The sequence below is a fragment of the Peromyscus eremicus genome, chromosome 3, assembly GCF_949786415.1.
Source record: "Peromyscus eremicus chromosome 3, PerEre_H2_v1, whole genome shotgun sequence".
Lineage (NCBI taxonomy): Eukaryota > Metazoa > Chordata > Mammalia > Rodentia > Cricetidae > Peromyscus > Peromyscus eremicus.
Window position 1 is genome coordinate 12,247,362 of NC_081418.1, and position 16,666 is coordinate 12,264,027.

Here is a 16,666-nt window from a genome sequence, read left to right on the forward strand (position 1 = left end):
CCGAGACTGATTTGCCCCTCATCACTTCAGGTCTCCTAAGGCCCAGCTGTAGACATTTAAGCTGTGCTGGGAGCCAACACCAGCGGCAGTCAGCTGTCTGGCTCAGCGTTCTCCACCGCGGCAGAGAACGAAGTCAACTTAAACCCTTACCTTTTCGCTCTCGGTATCCAGAGCTGAGGTGGCTTCATCCAGAAGCAAAATGTGCGGCTGTCTGACGAGGGCGCGCGCGATGGCGATGCGCTGCTTCTGCCCGCCCGACAGCTGGGTGCCTTTGTCTCCTACTCTGGTGTTGTATTTCTGGGAACACAATTGGGTTGTTATGAAAACAGAGCTGATGACAAAGTGCAAAGACAGTATGACCACAGTAAAAAGAATAATTAGATGAATTTAGTTTCCGATACTAAAAATAGGTTCACAGAAAGCTAAACAAACCAGGAAAAGGCTCTGGTGGGTAGGCTTTATCTCTCTTTTTGAAAGCAGATAATGGGGCCCCCAAATTATAGCTTTAGTGTAAACAAGGCCAACTCTCTCAGTGCAAGGCTATGGCAATCCATTGTCTCCCATCTCCTGGTTTCATTGTATTTGTAACAAAGATTGGCAGGAGAAAGGAAATGATTTGAACAGCTGCTCACAATAACAGGAACATCTTGTCACCAGCAGGTGACACCCTCCGCATGACTTTAAACTGAGCAAAGAAATCCTTAGACTATTAGCTTTTGGGTGTGTTTCTATTAAATTATCTCCAACGTTTAAGTGATTTTAAAGTGTTGAGGAATTCCACTAGGCTGAAAACAGAGCCTTCTTTATTTGATTCCATCCCCTATCAACCTCAACAGCAGTAACTGTCACAAATTACTATATATGATAACAAAGACACAGGCTAAAAGATTGTGTAATATCAGAAAGCAGGAGAGAATGTGATAGCATGTGTAACCAGAAAACATACAGCCTTATTTATCTGTAGGCCTTTGGCAGGCTAGAATTAGTCACACACAGCTCTGATTCTCCTGAATTTGACTATAAAATCCATGCTCAACATAAGGGGGCACTTGTCTTTATCTTGTTTGGCAACTCCAGTTCTATGGTGGGCAGAACAAGGTCAGCATTTGTAGAGAAGAAGGGCTCTGGTGAAGACAGAATGATATTTGGAACAGGCTCCACCCCTGAGCTATGGCTGCCCCAGAATCCAGGTGCTCTGATGTGTCCTGACCTGGGGGAGTGTGTGCCTACCAGACTACATTATCTCAGCAGATCCTTGGAGTGCAGAGAAGATGGTGCTGTTACCTCTGTAGGAAGCAGGATACACACTGTGGCAGAGTAAGGCTAAGTCTAAAGCTAACACTCAGAAGGAGATGCTTGGAGAATGGGGCTCAATGACAGAGTGGTAGATCGGGAGTCCAGAAAGGCAGGTCCTTGTGGGAGAGCACAGTCACCCTGCTGTGTCTTTTATTCTGAACCCTTATGACCTGGGCTTTAAATAACAAATGCCTGGGTCTGACTGCCAGGTTTTTGTTCTTTTGTCTGTTTTTTCCATTCAGAAGAGATAGTATGTGGACTGAAAAATCTGCATTTATAACAGCTTCTAAGGTGAGGATTCAAGCTTGGACAAGCAGTGAATCTTATTAGCAAAGTGGTCTGTAGGCTTGTACTTTGAGTATTTCAATCTCAAGAGTCAATCACCCATGGCTGGACCACACTGGGGAGGAGAAGGGGACAGACCTCCTTCTAGTTCAGCAGGAGCAGTTATCCGTGGAGGAGCCACATGAAAAGATGTAACGTGGGAAGAGTTAGGGCCACTTCATCTTGCCCTCCTTGCCCATGAGGCTTCCACCTTCCTGCCTGGCTTCAGGCTATTAAAACTTATTTTATAGAGGGCATTTCCTACAATAAGTAACTTAATTAATGATAATGGGAGGAGTATATTATTTGGGTAAACCCTGGAGCTGGAGAGATGGCTCAGTGGTTAAAAGTACTGGCTGCAGAACCTGGAAACGACCTAGTACCCCTCAAATGAAGAATGGATTAAGAAAATGTGGTACATACACACAATGGAGTACTACTCAGCAGAGAAAAACAATGACATCATGAAATTTGCTGACAATTGGATAGAACTAGAAAATATCATCCTGAGTGAGGTAACCCAGACTCAGAAGGACAAACATGGTATGCACCCACTCATAAGTGGATACTAGATGTAAAGCAAAGGATAACCAGACTACAACCCACAGCTCCAGAGAAGCTAACTAACAAGGAGGACCCAAAGAGGGATGCATGGATAGTCCTGGGAAGGGGAAATAGATGAGATCTCCATGAGTAAACTGGGGATGAGGGGTGGGCAATGGAGGGTAGTGGACAGGGGATGAGAACATAAGGGAATGGGATGGTTGAGCTGGAACAGGGATGGAGGGGAAAAGCAAGGAAAGAGATACCGTGATAGAGGGAGACATGATGGGGACAGGGAGAAACCTGGTGCTAGGGAAGTTCCCAGGAATCCCCAGGGATGACCCAGCTTAGACTACTAGCAATAGTGGAGAGGGCGCCTGAAGTGAACTGAACTGGCTTGCCCCAGAGATCAGACCGGTGAATACCCTAACTGTCACCACAGAGCTTTTCTCCAATGACTGATAGAGGCAGATGCAGAGATCCACAGCCAAACACCAGGCAGAGCTCCAGTAGTTCAGATGGAAAGAGAGAAGAGGGATTCTATGAGCTTCAGGATCAAAATGGGGAAACCTCCAGAGACAACCAAACCAAACTAGAGGGAACTCATGAAAGTTGATGGCTGTGAAGCCTGCAGGGGACTAGGCTCAGCCCTCCCCATGGTGAGACAGTTGTGTAGCTTGATCTGCTTTGGGGGCCCCCTGGCGGTGGGATTAGATTCCATCCCTAGTGCTTGAGGGGGCTTTGTGGAGCCCACTACATATGATGGGACACCTCGTGCAGCCTTGAGGCAGGGGGAAGGGCTTGTACCTGTCTCTGCTGGATGTGCCTCCCCATGGGAAGCCTTGCCTTCTTGTGAGGGGAGTAGGGGGTGGGTTGGTTGAGGGAAGCTGGGGAGCAGGAGGAGGGAAGAGGAGGATCTTTGATTGGTGTATAAGATGAATGGAAAAATTTTCTTAATAAAAAATAAAAGTACTGGCTGCTCTTCCAGAGGACCAAGGTCAATTTCCAGCACATATATGGCAACTCCAAATTGTCTGTCACTCCAGTCCCATGGTATCTGATGTCCTCTTCTGGCCTCTGTGGACACCAGGTCTGAATGTGGTGTACAGGCATACATGCAGGTAAAACACCCATACACATAAAATAAAAACAATAAAAATACAATAACTAAAAGGGCCTAAGATAGAGTCAGTGTTCCAATTTATCTAACTTACTGGAGGAAGTGAGAAGTAGTCCACAGGACAACAGCCCAGGGAACATCTTAATAATCAACTTCATAAGTATAGCCTGGGCCCATGAAACTCACAGTGGTCAGAAATTGTACAATACTATGGTCTTCTCAATGACTCAGCCTGAATTAGAGAGCCTTCTTTCTGGCATTGGTCCAGCTGTTGGCCTGGCCCAACTCCAGAATGAGGCTTAAAGCTTATAGAGGAGCTGCAGAGTAATGGATGGGCTAGAAATGGAGAATGGGGAGAGGCAGCAATGAGTGCTTTTTTGGCAGAATCAGAAGACACAAATATGGCTGCCTGGCCCTTCCCTCTGACTTGGAGAATGGGGACCATCCCCCGGAGGAGGGTGCCTCTGGTCTAGAAGCTGTGGTCTGCACCAGGCCTCCTCCTCCTGGACAGCTCCTGAATGGATGTAGCCCTTTGCTCCTTCCTCACAAAGACTCCTATGATCAGGTAAACTTAACATCTGACAGGCAAGGGAAACTGTGGCCAGATGTCTACATACATGAGGAGTATGTTTTGACTGCTAAGTTTTCTCTGATAATCTTAGTTTGGAGAGAGACATACATCAGGTAGCGACTCGACGAACTGGTGGATGTTGGCCTCCTTGGCCGCCCTCACGATCTCATCCTGGGACACGACCCGGCTGTTGTCTCCATAGGCGATGTTCTCTGCGATGCTCCTGTCAAACAGGATGGGCTCTTGGGACACAATGCCTAGGTGTGCTCGGAGCCACTGGACGTTCAGTTGCTTTATTTCTTTGCCATCTAGAAACTGGGAGCAAGGGTTCACAGATCAACTTCAGGACCAGTACGATTCAGATTTAGCAAAATCAGCACCATTATTTCACACTTTAAGACTGTGGGTTGCCATGAGATGAAGGAGGTTTGCTCGTGTTACCCTGGATTTTTAAGGTCTGTTCAGGGACACCATAAGTGTGCACTGTGGGGAAATACCCCGTTTCTAATGTTTTAACCTTGGTTTTTGATTTACCCAGTAATAAACAAAAAATAACCCTCCTAAAAATACCCATGTCCTGATCCCTTGAAACTGTGAATGTATTTTGTCAAAGAGGCATTAAAGTAGCACACGGAATTAAAGCTATTAATTGGATAACTCTCAAATACAATGACTGTCTCGATTATCTTGGTACAAACAATGTATTCCTGAGGTTCTTAACTGTGGAAGAGGAGGACAAGAGCAGCTACTCTGCTAGCTACTGCTAGCTTTGAAGGTGGAGGAAGGGGCCATGACCTAGAAAAAGCAGAGCGGCTAGTCTCTTAGAGTCCCAGGAAGCAATGCTGCACTACCGTCGCTTGGATTGTAGCCCAGTGAGGTCCATTCTAAGGGCTCAAGGACTTACAGCAGTTGGTCTCTCTGTCTCTCTGTCTCTCTGTCTCTGTCTCTGTCTCTCTCTCGTGTGTGTGTGTGTGTGTGTGTGTGTGTGTGTGTGTGTGTGTGATGTGTGTGTGTGTGATGTGTGTGTGTGTGATGTGTGTGTGTGTGAGGGAGGATGGACAAATGGACAAATGTACAGAAGGATTCATGCTATATTTAATACTGAGCCAAGAGTTGGAAGGCAAAGGCCACCTTCTCCCTAGATCAGCAGTTCACAACTTGTGAGTCACAACGCCGGAGAACGACCTTTCACAGGGGCCGCCTAAGGCCTTCAGAAAACAGACACCTACATTATGATTCATTTATAACAGTAGCAAAATTACAGTTATGAAGTAGCAACGAAAATAATGTTATGGTTGGGGGTCAGCACCACATGAGGAACTGTATTAAAGGGCTGCAGCATTGGGAAGGGTGAGAACCACGCTCTAGATGATTGCGCAAGAGCTGGGGAGGCCCCTGCATAGGTTTGCTGATTAAACCCTTTTCTGATACAGATGTCAACTTAATAGATCTCCTTTGCAAAATAATTTTTGGCATTGAAGTGAGAGAGCTGTTAATGGCTTCTGAAGAAGATCCTAGTACCTTAGTTTTGGATAGTCAAGCAACAGTGATAAGTGTGTACTGATTCATATACGTTCTCTGTATACCTTGTGACTGGCTGAGGCCTCGCAGAGCTCTGGCCAGAACTAGGGTAGATCTTTGCCACAGGAATGCATTTCTGCTTGTGAGACTGGCAGTTATATGGAGAGAAGGCATACCATGACCTTGCTGGTACCAAGCCCAGTTGCCATAACTACTCTGCACATCTACTCTCTTGGCTTTCTAAACATTTTAATAAGTCGAAGTGGAAAACAAAGGATGGAGAGAAGCAGTAAAATGTATGTGACTGGCATGGCAGTGCTAGCCTACTTCCCTAACACTGAGGCAGCTGAGGCAGAAGACTGAAGGATCAAGCCATCACCAGCTAACATGCCGAGTTCTAGGCCAGTTTGGAGTACATAGCAAAACTCTATCTCTAAACAAACACACAGCAAGAAATTCATATAAGAATATAGCTGAACAGGAATCTTGTTAGGGGGAGGATTGTATTTTTCAAATGGAAAATTGAAGAAATGAGCCTTAAAGAAATCTATTCTATGTCTCTATCTCTGGAAGCAAACACATATTATCTCACAGAACCACAGGCAAGTCTGGATGATTCCAGTAAGCGTTAGGGAGTCTGTACACTTCATCAACTACAATAACACTCTTGGCCCTAATTATAACTGTAAAACACACCAGTTTGGAATCTATTTAAAATCAGTATTAGCCAAAGAATCCTTCCTCTAAGAACATGTCTGAAAACCCAGAATATAAAACAGACTCGAGCTCAGTGTCTGTGGTAGAGGCATACCAGTGGTCTGACGGGGGACCTAGGAATTTGGGAAATTTCTGGAAATTGCTCACAAGATCCGAGCCCATGTGAAGGCCTGTCTAGGAAAGCAAAACTTAGTATGGGATGATGTAAGGCTAATCAAAATGATCAGCTCTTTCTACTATAGACTGTCACATCCACTGTCTACTAGTGCTGTAATCAAGTGCTGTCTATATATCACTGCATGTGTATGTACTCTGGAATAAAGTGAAAATATCAAGCACTGAAAACATTTTCAGTTCTGTGATAAGCACAATGCACACACTCTCTCATTTATCTTCACAACAACTCTTAGGAAGTCATTGTGACCTGTATCTAAAGGGGACAAAAGCCCCCAGCTGTGGTGCATGGGGACAGACTGGAGAGGGGAGAAAGGCCAGGCCAGGAGCAGAGTCAAGGTAATAAAAGCGAGGTGTAGGACTTTCAAGTCCATGTGGATTACGGGACTAGAACAGCATTCTGGGTGGGAGGGAGGCCGGGCTTCAGTCAGGAAGCCCTACCTCGTAGGTCGGCTGCTGAAGGAGGAAGAGTCCACAATCTGAGGTTTTGGTATTCAGATGTTCTATGATTTTTTAAATTTAAAATATTTACCTTTTCTATTAGAATGTATTAATCTACAAAACTACCATTCACCTTCCTCTTCCAAAGTAGTCTATCTTCTACCCAACTTCCACATACAAGAGAAAACCCAGTTTATAAAACTTAACTCTCTCCACTGTAAAGGGCATGATTTCATTCTTTATACCTGAGTATCATTGCACTGTATAGAAAAGCGGCATTGTTCTTCAGCAGTTCACCTGCTGATGGGCACCCAGGCTGCCTTCGTAACTCGGCTCTTGTGAGCAGAACTTCAGTGAGCATGCACTCTGGGGGCTGGGGACAAAGCTCGGGTGCTGGAGTGCTCGCTTGACCAGCACGGAGCACTAGGATCCATCTCCAGCACCAGGAAACCCGTGTCATGGCACAGGCCTGTGTTCTCAGCACTCTTTAGGTGGAGGCAGGGAGATCGTGAATTCAAGGTTATCCTCAGCGCCAGTGTGCCACACATGAGACCCCGTCTCAAAAGTTTTAAGGGGGACTGGAGAGATGACTTAGCAATTCAGAGCTCTTGCTGCTTAGTCATGAAGATTAGAGTTTAGATCCCAGCATCCACAGGCTGGAGGTTCCACAAACTCCAACTTTGAGGGATCTGATGATCTTCTGGCCTCTGTGTGTGCACAAGCATCCATAATCCCCCTCCCATGTGTGCATATACTCACACAGATGCACACACACATACACATAAATAACTCATAAACTCTAAAAGAAAAAGTCAAGGATATGGAGGTATATTTGGATATTCACTTTGGTGCCCAACTTTAAACTCTAAGATATGTGTTCTTTGAAAAACCACCCCTGTCAACAGCAGTTGACAGCATGTGCTACCCTTGCAGAGGACAGCAGCCTCAGTTCCCAGTACACACATCAGGTGGCTCAAACCATGAAACTTCAGCTCCAGGAGAGCCAATGCCCTGTTCTGAACTCACACACGCACACAATCCCGCTGTGACGGCTATTCTTGGTTCTCAACCTGACCACATTTGGAATTAATTAAAACCTACTCCGTGTACACCTGTGAGGGATTTTTCTCAATTAAATCATTTGAAGTGGAAAGACCCACTTTTAATCCAGATCTTTTGAGATGGGAAGATCTACCTTTAATTTGGGCCACACCTTCTGGTGGCAGCCTACTTCAACAATATGGAAGAAAGAAACTTTTGCTCTTTGCCTGCTTGAAATCTCACTCATGAGCAAGTTCATTCCTTTAGTGGCAGTAGAGCCTTCTTTGGGATTCTGACATATACTGATGACAAGGTGAGACATCCAGCCTCGTGGACTGAACAAATATTGGACTCTCAGAGTTTCTGTTGTGAAACAACCATTGTTGGACCAGCTGGACTACAGCCTGTAAGACATTCTAATAAATCTCCTTTATATGTATGCAGGTATGTATAATAAAAGCTTATTGAGGACATTACTCAGAGTTCTGGTTTCTGACACTATCTCTAATTGCTTTGAATGTGGTAAAGGCATTCTAGAGTTCTAGGGTCAATTTTTAGCAACAAAATTTAAACGCATGAAACCGGAACTCAACAAATTTTTTTTTAATGAAGTAAAAAGATACATAACTTTTATAACTTACAGAATAAACTGAGTAAAGTCTGACTGTTTTTGAGTAATTACTGTGTAGAAGCTAAAAAAGCCATGAGTACCAGATTGAAAATTCTTTGTCATTACTGCAGCCAGGGTCCCTTGGAGCTGATGGGCATCAGTGTTTGGGTCACTATGCTTGTCTCTGAGCAGCTGTACGCTCTGAATCTACGGACAACCTATAACTAATGCATACACAATAAGTTTCCTCCTCTAACTTCTGTTCCTTTGCACGTTTTCCTATATCCTACAACACTGGCTTAAATTCACAGCCAAAGAATGCTTCCGATTCTTCTTTTAAAGAACTTACTTTATTCATTTTTATTTATGTGTATTGCCTCAGTGCATGTATGTGTTCCGTGTGCATATAAGAGGCCAAATAGGCCAGAAGAAGAAGTCATACCCTAGAAGTGGAGTTACAGGCAGGTATGAGCCACCATGTGGGTGCTTAGAACTGAACCTGGGTCCTCTGCAGAGCAGTGAGTGCTCCTGACTGCTGAGCTCTCTTCCCAGGCCTCCAGATTTCTCCTTTTGAGCTCGTTCCCTCGAGTGTCTCCTACCCCGCTGCTGTTCTTACCTCTTTCAATGTTGACTACATCACAGTCCACACCCCCCTAAATCTCCATGTTTCCTCCCACCCATCCTTCAAGCATTTGTCCGTTTGTGCCCATCACCTATTTACTGAGAGTACAAAGTGTTGGGAAAGTCCATTAATCTGCCACCTCCTGTCACCATTCTTCTCAGTCCTCATCTCACACAAACTCCTGTTGTGGAATACGACTTTAATTAGGTAAAGATGTGTTACATTTGTTTATACTGAATTTATTTAATGATGTAAAGATGTTACATTTGCTTATGCTGCATTTGTTTAATTACGTAAAGATGTTTTGCCCTTTCACCTTGTCTGACTAAGGCACCCGACTAGTCTAAGAAAAATAGCCAATAGCTAGTCAGAAGAGGGATAGGCGGGGCTGGTGGGCAGAGAGAGGAGAGTGAAGACAGAACGGGGGAGAACGAGAGGGAGACCCCCGGGACCAGCCAGTCAGGCAGCCACCAACGAGCCAGACGCGGAAGAAGCAGGAAAAGTAAGACATACTGTAGTGGGTAGCCATTCCAGCTTTGATCTGGAAGTTCCAACCCCCATTGAGACTTCGGCAACTGTCACGCCTACAAGGCGGGGCCAAGAGAGGTGCCTGGAGACCGGAGATCGGCCAACACTCTCTGTTCCTGGACCCCGGATGGTGGAGGTGGGCCAAGCAGAGCTCCAGAGAACACTGCTGGACTGCGATACACCTTCCCCAGACCCCGTGACCTACCTACCCCTTCATTTGTAAGTTTCCCACTAAATAAATCTTCCTTTTAACTACGTGGAGTGGTCTTAATAATTTCACCAATAACGTACAGAAAGAAAGAGAGGTAAAAAGCCCTGAGGAAAAATGTACATGAAGACAAACACGTTAAATTAAGTTATATGAGTTGTGGGACAGGCATAAGATAAGGCTGAGCACATTCATAATTAATAATAACTCTCTGTGTCTTTATTTGGGAGAAAGCCTGCTACAAGTGCCCTGTTGTCCTCACTGACATCTTTTCCTTCTTGGAACACAGTAGTTGGTTTTCATCTCCTTGTCACTCCTCGACACTTTTTCTGTTTCCCAGGCTACTTTAATTGTTGATACCTTTCTCGGACAAAGGAGATGGGTGGTAAGTAGGTCCCTCGTGAAGAAAAGAGAGGAGCAGATGGAGATGGTGTCTAGGGCAGATGGTCCAGCTCAGACCCCAAACTTTAGCTGTAGGATGTTTCTCAGTGGGGTTATTATTTGAAGGTGTGAAAAGAAAACATGGCTTATAATCAAGAGTTAAGAATATCCAGGCATTTGGATGTTGAAATCTAAGATGGTCTGAGTACAAAAGTGTGCTCACCACTGTGCCGGCCATGGGGTCGTAGAACCGCTCGAGCAGCTGGACCACTGTGCTCTTCCCGCAGCCACTGCTGCCCACCAGGGCCAGCGTCTGGCCCTTCTTCACCTCCAGGTTCAGCCCCTGAAGCACCGGGATGTCGGGTCGGGTGGGATAGTTGAACTTGACTTCATTAAATTTCACATTTCCTTCCAGCGTACTCTAAAATGATAATAAAGGTAATCAATTTGATTATGGCAATACTGAAAACAGAGTAGAGCTGACCCTGGCTGCCAGCTGCCAGGTGAGACAGATCAAAAGGACCCACCTTTCCCTGAGTGCTAGAGTGAGTTTTTAAGCACTGTTAAATACCACTAACTACTGTTAGCACTGTACTGAGTACTAAATCTTTATTGTATACACCCTTTTAACCCTTCCTATGAAAGATTAAAAGAGTCCAAAAATGGACTATGTGACAGGCCCTTCTCTAATTCTCTGGCTTCCTTGAGCAGAAGGCTACCAGCTCAGCAGCCCCTTCGACAGCTGCATGAACTGCCTTGATGCCATTTTGGCTGCACTGAACACATCAATTTCTGAAGAAAGAAGTATTGCAATTACAGCTGCTTGCTGCAACCGCACTGTTTCAATGGGGAACAGCACCATTTCCAGCCAAACTGTTTCAAAGAGCTTGCTGTGGAAGTCACAAGGACCTCCAGCAAGCACATTCGCCCAGGACAGCAGGGTAGTACCAGGGGTACTGGTACCAGTGGCCCAGCAGAGGGCCTGTAATTAGTGTCCATGTAGTCTTGCTATCTAGGTCTTGGCTTGCTACCTTTGCTCTTCTCATTAGCAGAGTGGACTCACAACACAAAGAGGAGACGGTAGCAGCACCAGTCAGCAATGGCTGCCGTGTCAGGGAAGGGGAGCTGAAGAGTTCCAGAAAATGACATGGATGGGAAGCGGAGGTAGAGACGATAAGGACTGTGAAGAGTGACAGATAAGAAACTCTAGGACGCGGTTGTTGGAAGAACTGCAAAGCTTTAAGGACCAAAGTCCTGACACCGTCGGCTCAAGACCTGTAATACTAACTGCTGTAGGAGCTAAGGGTCCTGATGCTGGAGTCCTGCCCTGCAGCTGTAATACTTAGCAAGTCCTGTGTGCTGCTACCACTCACCGTTGTTGGCCAGTGAGACTTACAATAGTTTAAATTACTGGGGCAGTCGGTGGTTAAAGCCTAGAGCAAAGGACCCTTCACATGAGCACCTAGTATCCGTAGTCTCTGGTTTCTAAAGTCTGGAGCAATAGGCACCCATTTCTCATAGCTCAGGGCCTGCTAGTTCAGTCCCCAAAGGCTTAGGACTCCTAACAATGAAAAAGTTCTAACCTACATGCTCATGGATTCTATCCATGGAGAGAAAAAGACCCAATCAAGTGGTTAGTAACATCTGTAGTGAAATTCTACTGAGGTTAACCTTCATTTCACAAAGATAGAAATTAATAAATAGACTCTAAAAGAATCAATGCCTTGGCCAGCAAGCTGGCTCAGCGCACAGGGACCTTGTTACTGAGCTTGACAATCTGAATTCAATCCCCAGTATCCACAAGGTAGAAGGAGAGAATCAACTCCTAATGTTGTCCTCTGACCTCCACATGTGCGTTGTGGCAAGAGAACATCCACACGCATATACACCTAAATAAAAACAATCAAAAAACAATTAAAAAAAGAAAATCAATGTATCTATGCCACGAGGCATTAATGCCATCCCAATGTATAACACAAATGCAATAAAGCTTTTCCATCATAATCTGCCTATAAGAGGATAATTTTATCTTTCTGTGTACTGGATTTTAATTATATATTCGTATTTTATGAAATAAACCCATGACCTGGAAAGTTTTATATTACAATCAATATATTAAAAAGCACATGTTTTATTAAATTTCTTCTTTAACTACTTTTACCCATGGTATTAGCAGCTCATGTAACTGAAAGAATAAACTCACAGGCTTCAGGCCTTCTGTGCTGTAGCTGTCAATCTCGGGGACTTTTTCCATGATCATGATGACATGCGATGCCGACACTTTGGCTTTGGCATAGTCAGGAGCGAATGAACTGGCATTCCCAGCTGCCATGGCACCGAAGACAACAGCTGAGAATACCCTGCGACACCAAGGAAAAAACAGACCACATACACACAGTCACGGCTGCTGGGAAGCAAGCTGCCAGTTCTACACCCAGAAGCAGGATGCTGAGTGACCACTGCTCTTCGTAGAGAAGACACTAACAGAGGAACTATAAGAAACAACCATGGTCCCTTCCAGAGCCAGCCTAGACGATACCTCTCACCACCCACTTAGCCCCACTGACAATGGCACAGGCACACCAGAAGATAAAGGACCACAGCCAGGAGCTGGCCTGATTCTCCAAACTCTACTTCCCTAAGAAAGAGAGAATGACGTTCCCCGCAGCCTGTAGTCCACTTTGGGTTCTCTGTCTTAGGTCAGTGGGAACCCTTTAGAAAGAAGCCCACTTGGATTCTCTAAGGACTCCTCCTTTACCAGAATGGATTACAACACTTCACCAAGGACTGTGGGTGTCAGACAAGAATGAAGGGATGTCCTCACCTGCTCCTCTCAGACAGGCCACTCCAGCCTCCCAGATCCCAGAGGCCATGCCTGAGGCCCCCACCTTTGTCCCTTGCCACATACCAATGTCTGGCAGCTGTGGCACACTGCTCACATTCTATGTGAAAGACCACCATGAGATTGCTCTATTTCATGTGTTCACAAGTTTGTTTAAAAATTGAAAAACAAAAAAACAACAACCTTTTATGTGAACACTATTAAACAGAGCAGGGTGCTGGCCTGTTTAGCTACAGTACTAAGGGCTATGACTCAGTATCTTCATGTCAATGGCATTGTACTTATCTGAACAATAGCAATTAAGGAAGTCACCCATTACTTTTCCATTGACGTTATTTTAACGTTTAGGGAAGAATGGAAAGGTACCCAGTGTTGTGATATGAACACTTGGTTCCCCAGCTGGTGGCTCTGTTTGGGAAGTATTACTTTTCATGTTGGAGCCTTGCAGCAGAAGTGGTTACTGGGGACGGCCTTGAAGTTTACATCCTGTCCTAACTTCTGGTTCATTCTCTGTCTCCTGACTGCTGTTGCAGTGTGACCCACTGGCCTTGTCCACACTCCTGCTACTCTGCTTTCTGCCATGATGGAATGGAGCCCTCAACTGTAAGCTTGGATAACTCTGTCTCCTGTAAGTTGCTTTTGTCAAGATATTGTATCACAGTAACAGCAATAATAGCTAACACATCCAGAGAACAAAGTGCATTACTTAAAGATGTTATTTATGGATATTTTCCTCCTTTTTAAACAGCACACATTCAAAAAATAGCTTATAGTTATTGAAAAGCACACTGAAAGCAATACAAATTCCTAACTAGGAAGGACTACCTCTAATAATTATAAAATAACAAAAGTTTTAAATGAAACACCCTTCCTTAATGCATGGCAGTGCGGCTAGTTATAAATCAGTCAATTCTTTCATCTCACTCTCTGACCTTTGCAAATACTTCCGTTTAAAAAATGAAGTGTGGTTTGCAACCCTTTCAATCTGGGTTTGCCCTAAGACGAACTTCAGTCAACAAGAAAAGCGGAAGTCAATGTTGTCAGTTGGAGGTTTATGACTCAGGAGGTCTTGTATGATTCGTATGCTTGTTCATTATCATTTGTGTATTCTCTCTCTCCCCCTTCTTCCTTCCTTCCCTCTCTCTCTCCCTCCCTTTCCCCCTCCCTCTCTCCATCCCTCCCTCCCTCCACTACAGGGCTGCTGCAAGATAAAGCATACACAGAGGATGACCCTGACTTTTCCCCTAGCCAACTATCTATAGCTTCCTTTAACACAAAAGGGAGGTTAGATGAGAGCTTTTATGCCCACCTCAGATCAGCACACCTGACTTATGTGCAAAATAAATGTTTTTAATTCCATGTCACTGAGGCATAGTGGCTAGTTGTTGGAATGGCATCATAGTCTCACAAAACCTACGACACATGACAAAAATTCCCTTATATATCATGCCACACAGCTGCTAACAGGCCACATCCTCATCTGTGACATGGCTATCACAGCCCAGGCCAGAAAGGACCTCAGAGATATCAAGTCTAGTTGTTGATGTTTATGCCTAGACACTTCCCTGAACTGACCTGCGTCTTCCGTTTTAATAGGTACCATGTTTGATTAAGTCTATCGCTAAGCTCACGTTACCGCTCATGAACCAGAACATCTTTCCACAGGCCCTTTGCTTTGGTGGTGACCCTTCACCACCTTTCTCCATGTGCACTTCATTATGTCATAAACAGTGAGCCTGGAACTGGCATAAAGCACGAGACTATTCCAGAACCCTGGGAATCCACCACTTCCTTTTCTTGGGACTCTGTACACAGGCTAAAGAAATACAATGTAATATTAAAAACTATAACTAAATAAGACACACAGTTAATTTCCCTCATATATTATTTAAACTTTTTTGGGGGAGGGGCTAGGTTTTTCAAGACAGGGTTTCTCTGTGGAACTTACAGACCTCCGCCTGCCTCTGCCTCACAAGTGCTAGGATTAAAGGCGTGCATCACCACTGCCTGGTGTGGGACCTTCTTTAAATGGCCACTTTTCACAAGGTTCCTCTGGCCTTTACTAATTAGATGGAGTCTTACAAATCTAAGACTGCTGTGTCAGCAAATTTTATTGGTTCAAAGGCTTGGAACAAGCAATCTATCAAAGAGTTATCTATTTAAGAATCCAATACTTACAGCATAACATTTTCAAAAGTCATTAATTGATGCACCACCAAGTAGGCACCAAACCGGAAACAGGCTGCATAGGAAAAATACATCATGGCCTGGGTGAAGGAGAATGTGATCCCAAAGACCTGCGCTTTCTTCAAAGCGTTTCTGGAAAGAAGAGAACCCAGATTCACTCCACTGCATTTCTCAGTCATTCAAGTAACTTCCTGTGGTTGGCAGTGGGGCACACAAGAGTGACAGACATGGTGGATTCCCTTTCTAAAGAATTCAGCTTGAGCCCCATTTACTTAGCAGTGTGAATACAGGGAACTGCCTCATCTCTGAGACTCAGTGGTGCCTTATCTTTAAGGTAGGGTATTGCATCTTAGTGGTTGATAACTAGGCCTGTAACAACACCACCACCACCACCACCACCACCACCACCACCACCACCACCACCACCACCACCAGAGGAGCCTGTTTTACATTAACAAATGAAGGGTCCTGCCCTTTCCCCCACTTTGGGACTCAGCACATCTACCAACACCCTCAAGCTGTGGGTGACAGGGCAGCAGGCATGTTCTTGTACTTGGGGATCTAGATGAGGTGCATATCATCAGTACAGCAGAGGGACAATGTGCTATGGGAAGGAAAAGCACCTGAGTGTCTGCAGCCAGGGAGGCTTTACAAAGCATTAGCATTCCAGGAATGTCTGAACAAGAAGAACCTGGGGGGAGCCTGGGCAGGAACAGGGTGGGGATGGGCAGCCCTTTGACTTTCCTCCTCCTGCTAAACCACCAACTTCTTCTTGTCTTTGCCACTTACTGGGATTTCAAATGCAAACTTTTCCCAGAAATAGAGGGCCTGCCATGATTCTGACAAAGGTGGCTGGGAACCCTCCAGAAAGATCTAGTTCTCTCCTTGTCCCAGAAAAGCTGAGACTCCAAGGTTGGGTTTGCTCATGTCCTGGTCACCTTTTTTTAGAGCCCTCATTGATACTGCTGGGGTAAAGGGAGAAGAGAAGGTCTCCCCAGGAAAGAAAGGAACAGAAAGTATCCTCGAGAGATCCCCGCAGTGTCCCACAACACCTCCAATTTCATGTTCCATAGAGAACCTTCACCCCAAATACAGTAGAGAGCAGGTCACTGTCCCAATGGGACACTAGAGGCATTCACAGTTGTCCCCTCCTCTGTCCTCCCCATTGTCACCAGCCTTCACTGCTTCTACCTCACCACATGCCCCTGCCTCAGCGCAGGTCTCTTCTTTTCTCTCTTGATAATCCTTCTGGTACTTTTTTCATGTGCACTCCACCTTCTGGCAAAAGCAATCCTGAAAACCAAAGTCCTTACTAGACAACTCCTCAGAGCCCTGGCCCACTCCTGAGAGTGTCTTACCTGTAGGGTACCTGCAAGCTCTGGGCATACATATTTTCAAACTTCTGCTCCCGAGTCAAAGAGACGACAGTGCGGAAGTTTTCTATCGCTTCAGTAGCAATCTGAAACACAACAGACACAAGATCCAACAGGCAGTTAATTTGAATTCTATATACCACATTAATAAAAGTAATTTGTTATAA

General features: G+C 45.1%; 1 protein-coding gene across 5 annotated transcripts in view; it reads right to left on the reverse strand.

Annotated features, from left to right (window-relative positions):
* LOC131906617 (multidrug resistance protein 2) overlaps positions 1 to 16,666 on the reverse strand; it is a 246,496-nt gene that overhangs the window by 90,171 nt on the left and 139,659 nt on the right. For 4 of the 5 annotated variants that reach the window (XM_059257279.1, XM_059257278.1, XM_059257280.1 and 1 more), the window contains 3 exons: positions 10,321 to 10,518; positions 3,963 to 4,169; positions 151 to 297 (listed from right to left, as the gene is read on the reverse strand). In XM_059257279.1, coding sequence (XP_059113262.1) covers positions 151 to 297; positions 3,963 to 4,169; positions 10,321 to 10,518 — 552 coding nt within the window. Of the gene's footprint in view, positions 1 to 150; positions 298 to 3,962; positions 4,170 to 10,320; positions 10,519 to 12,300; positions 12,458 to 15,117; positions 15,259 to 16,484; positions 16,586 to 16,666 lie in introns of all 5 variants that reach the window. The other variant, XM_059257283.1, reaches the window with a different exon arrangement.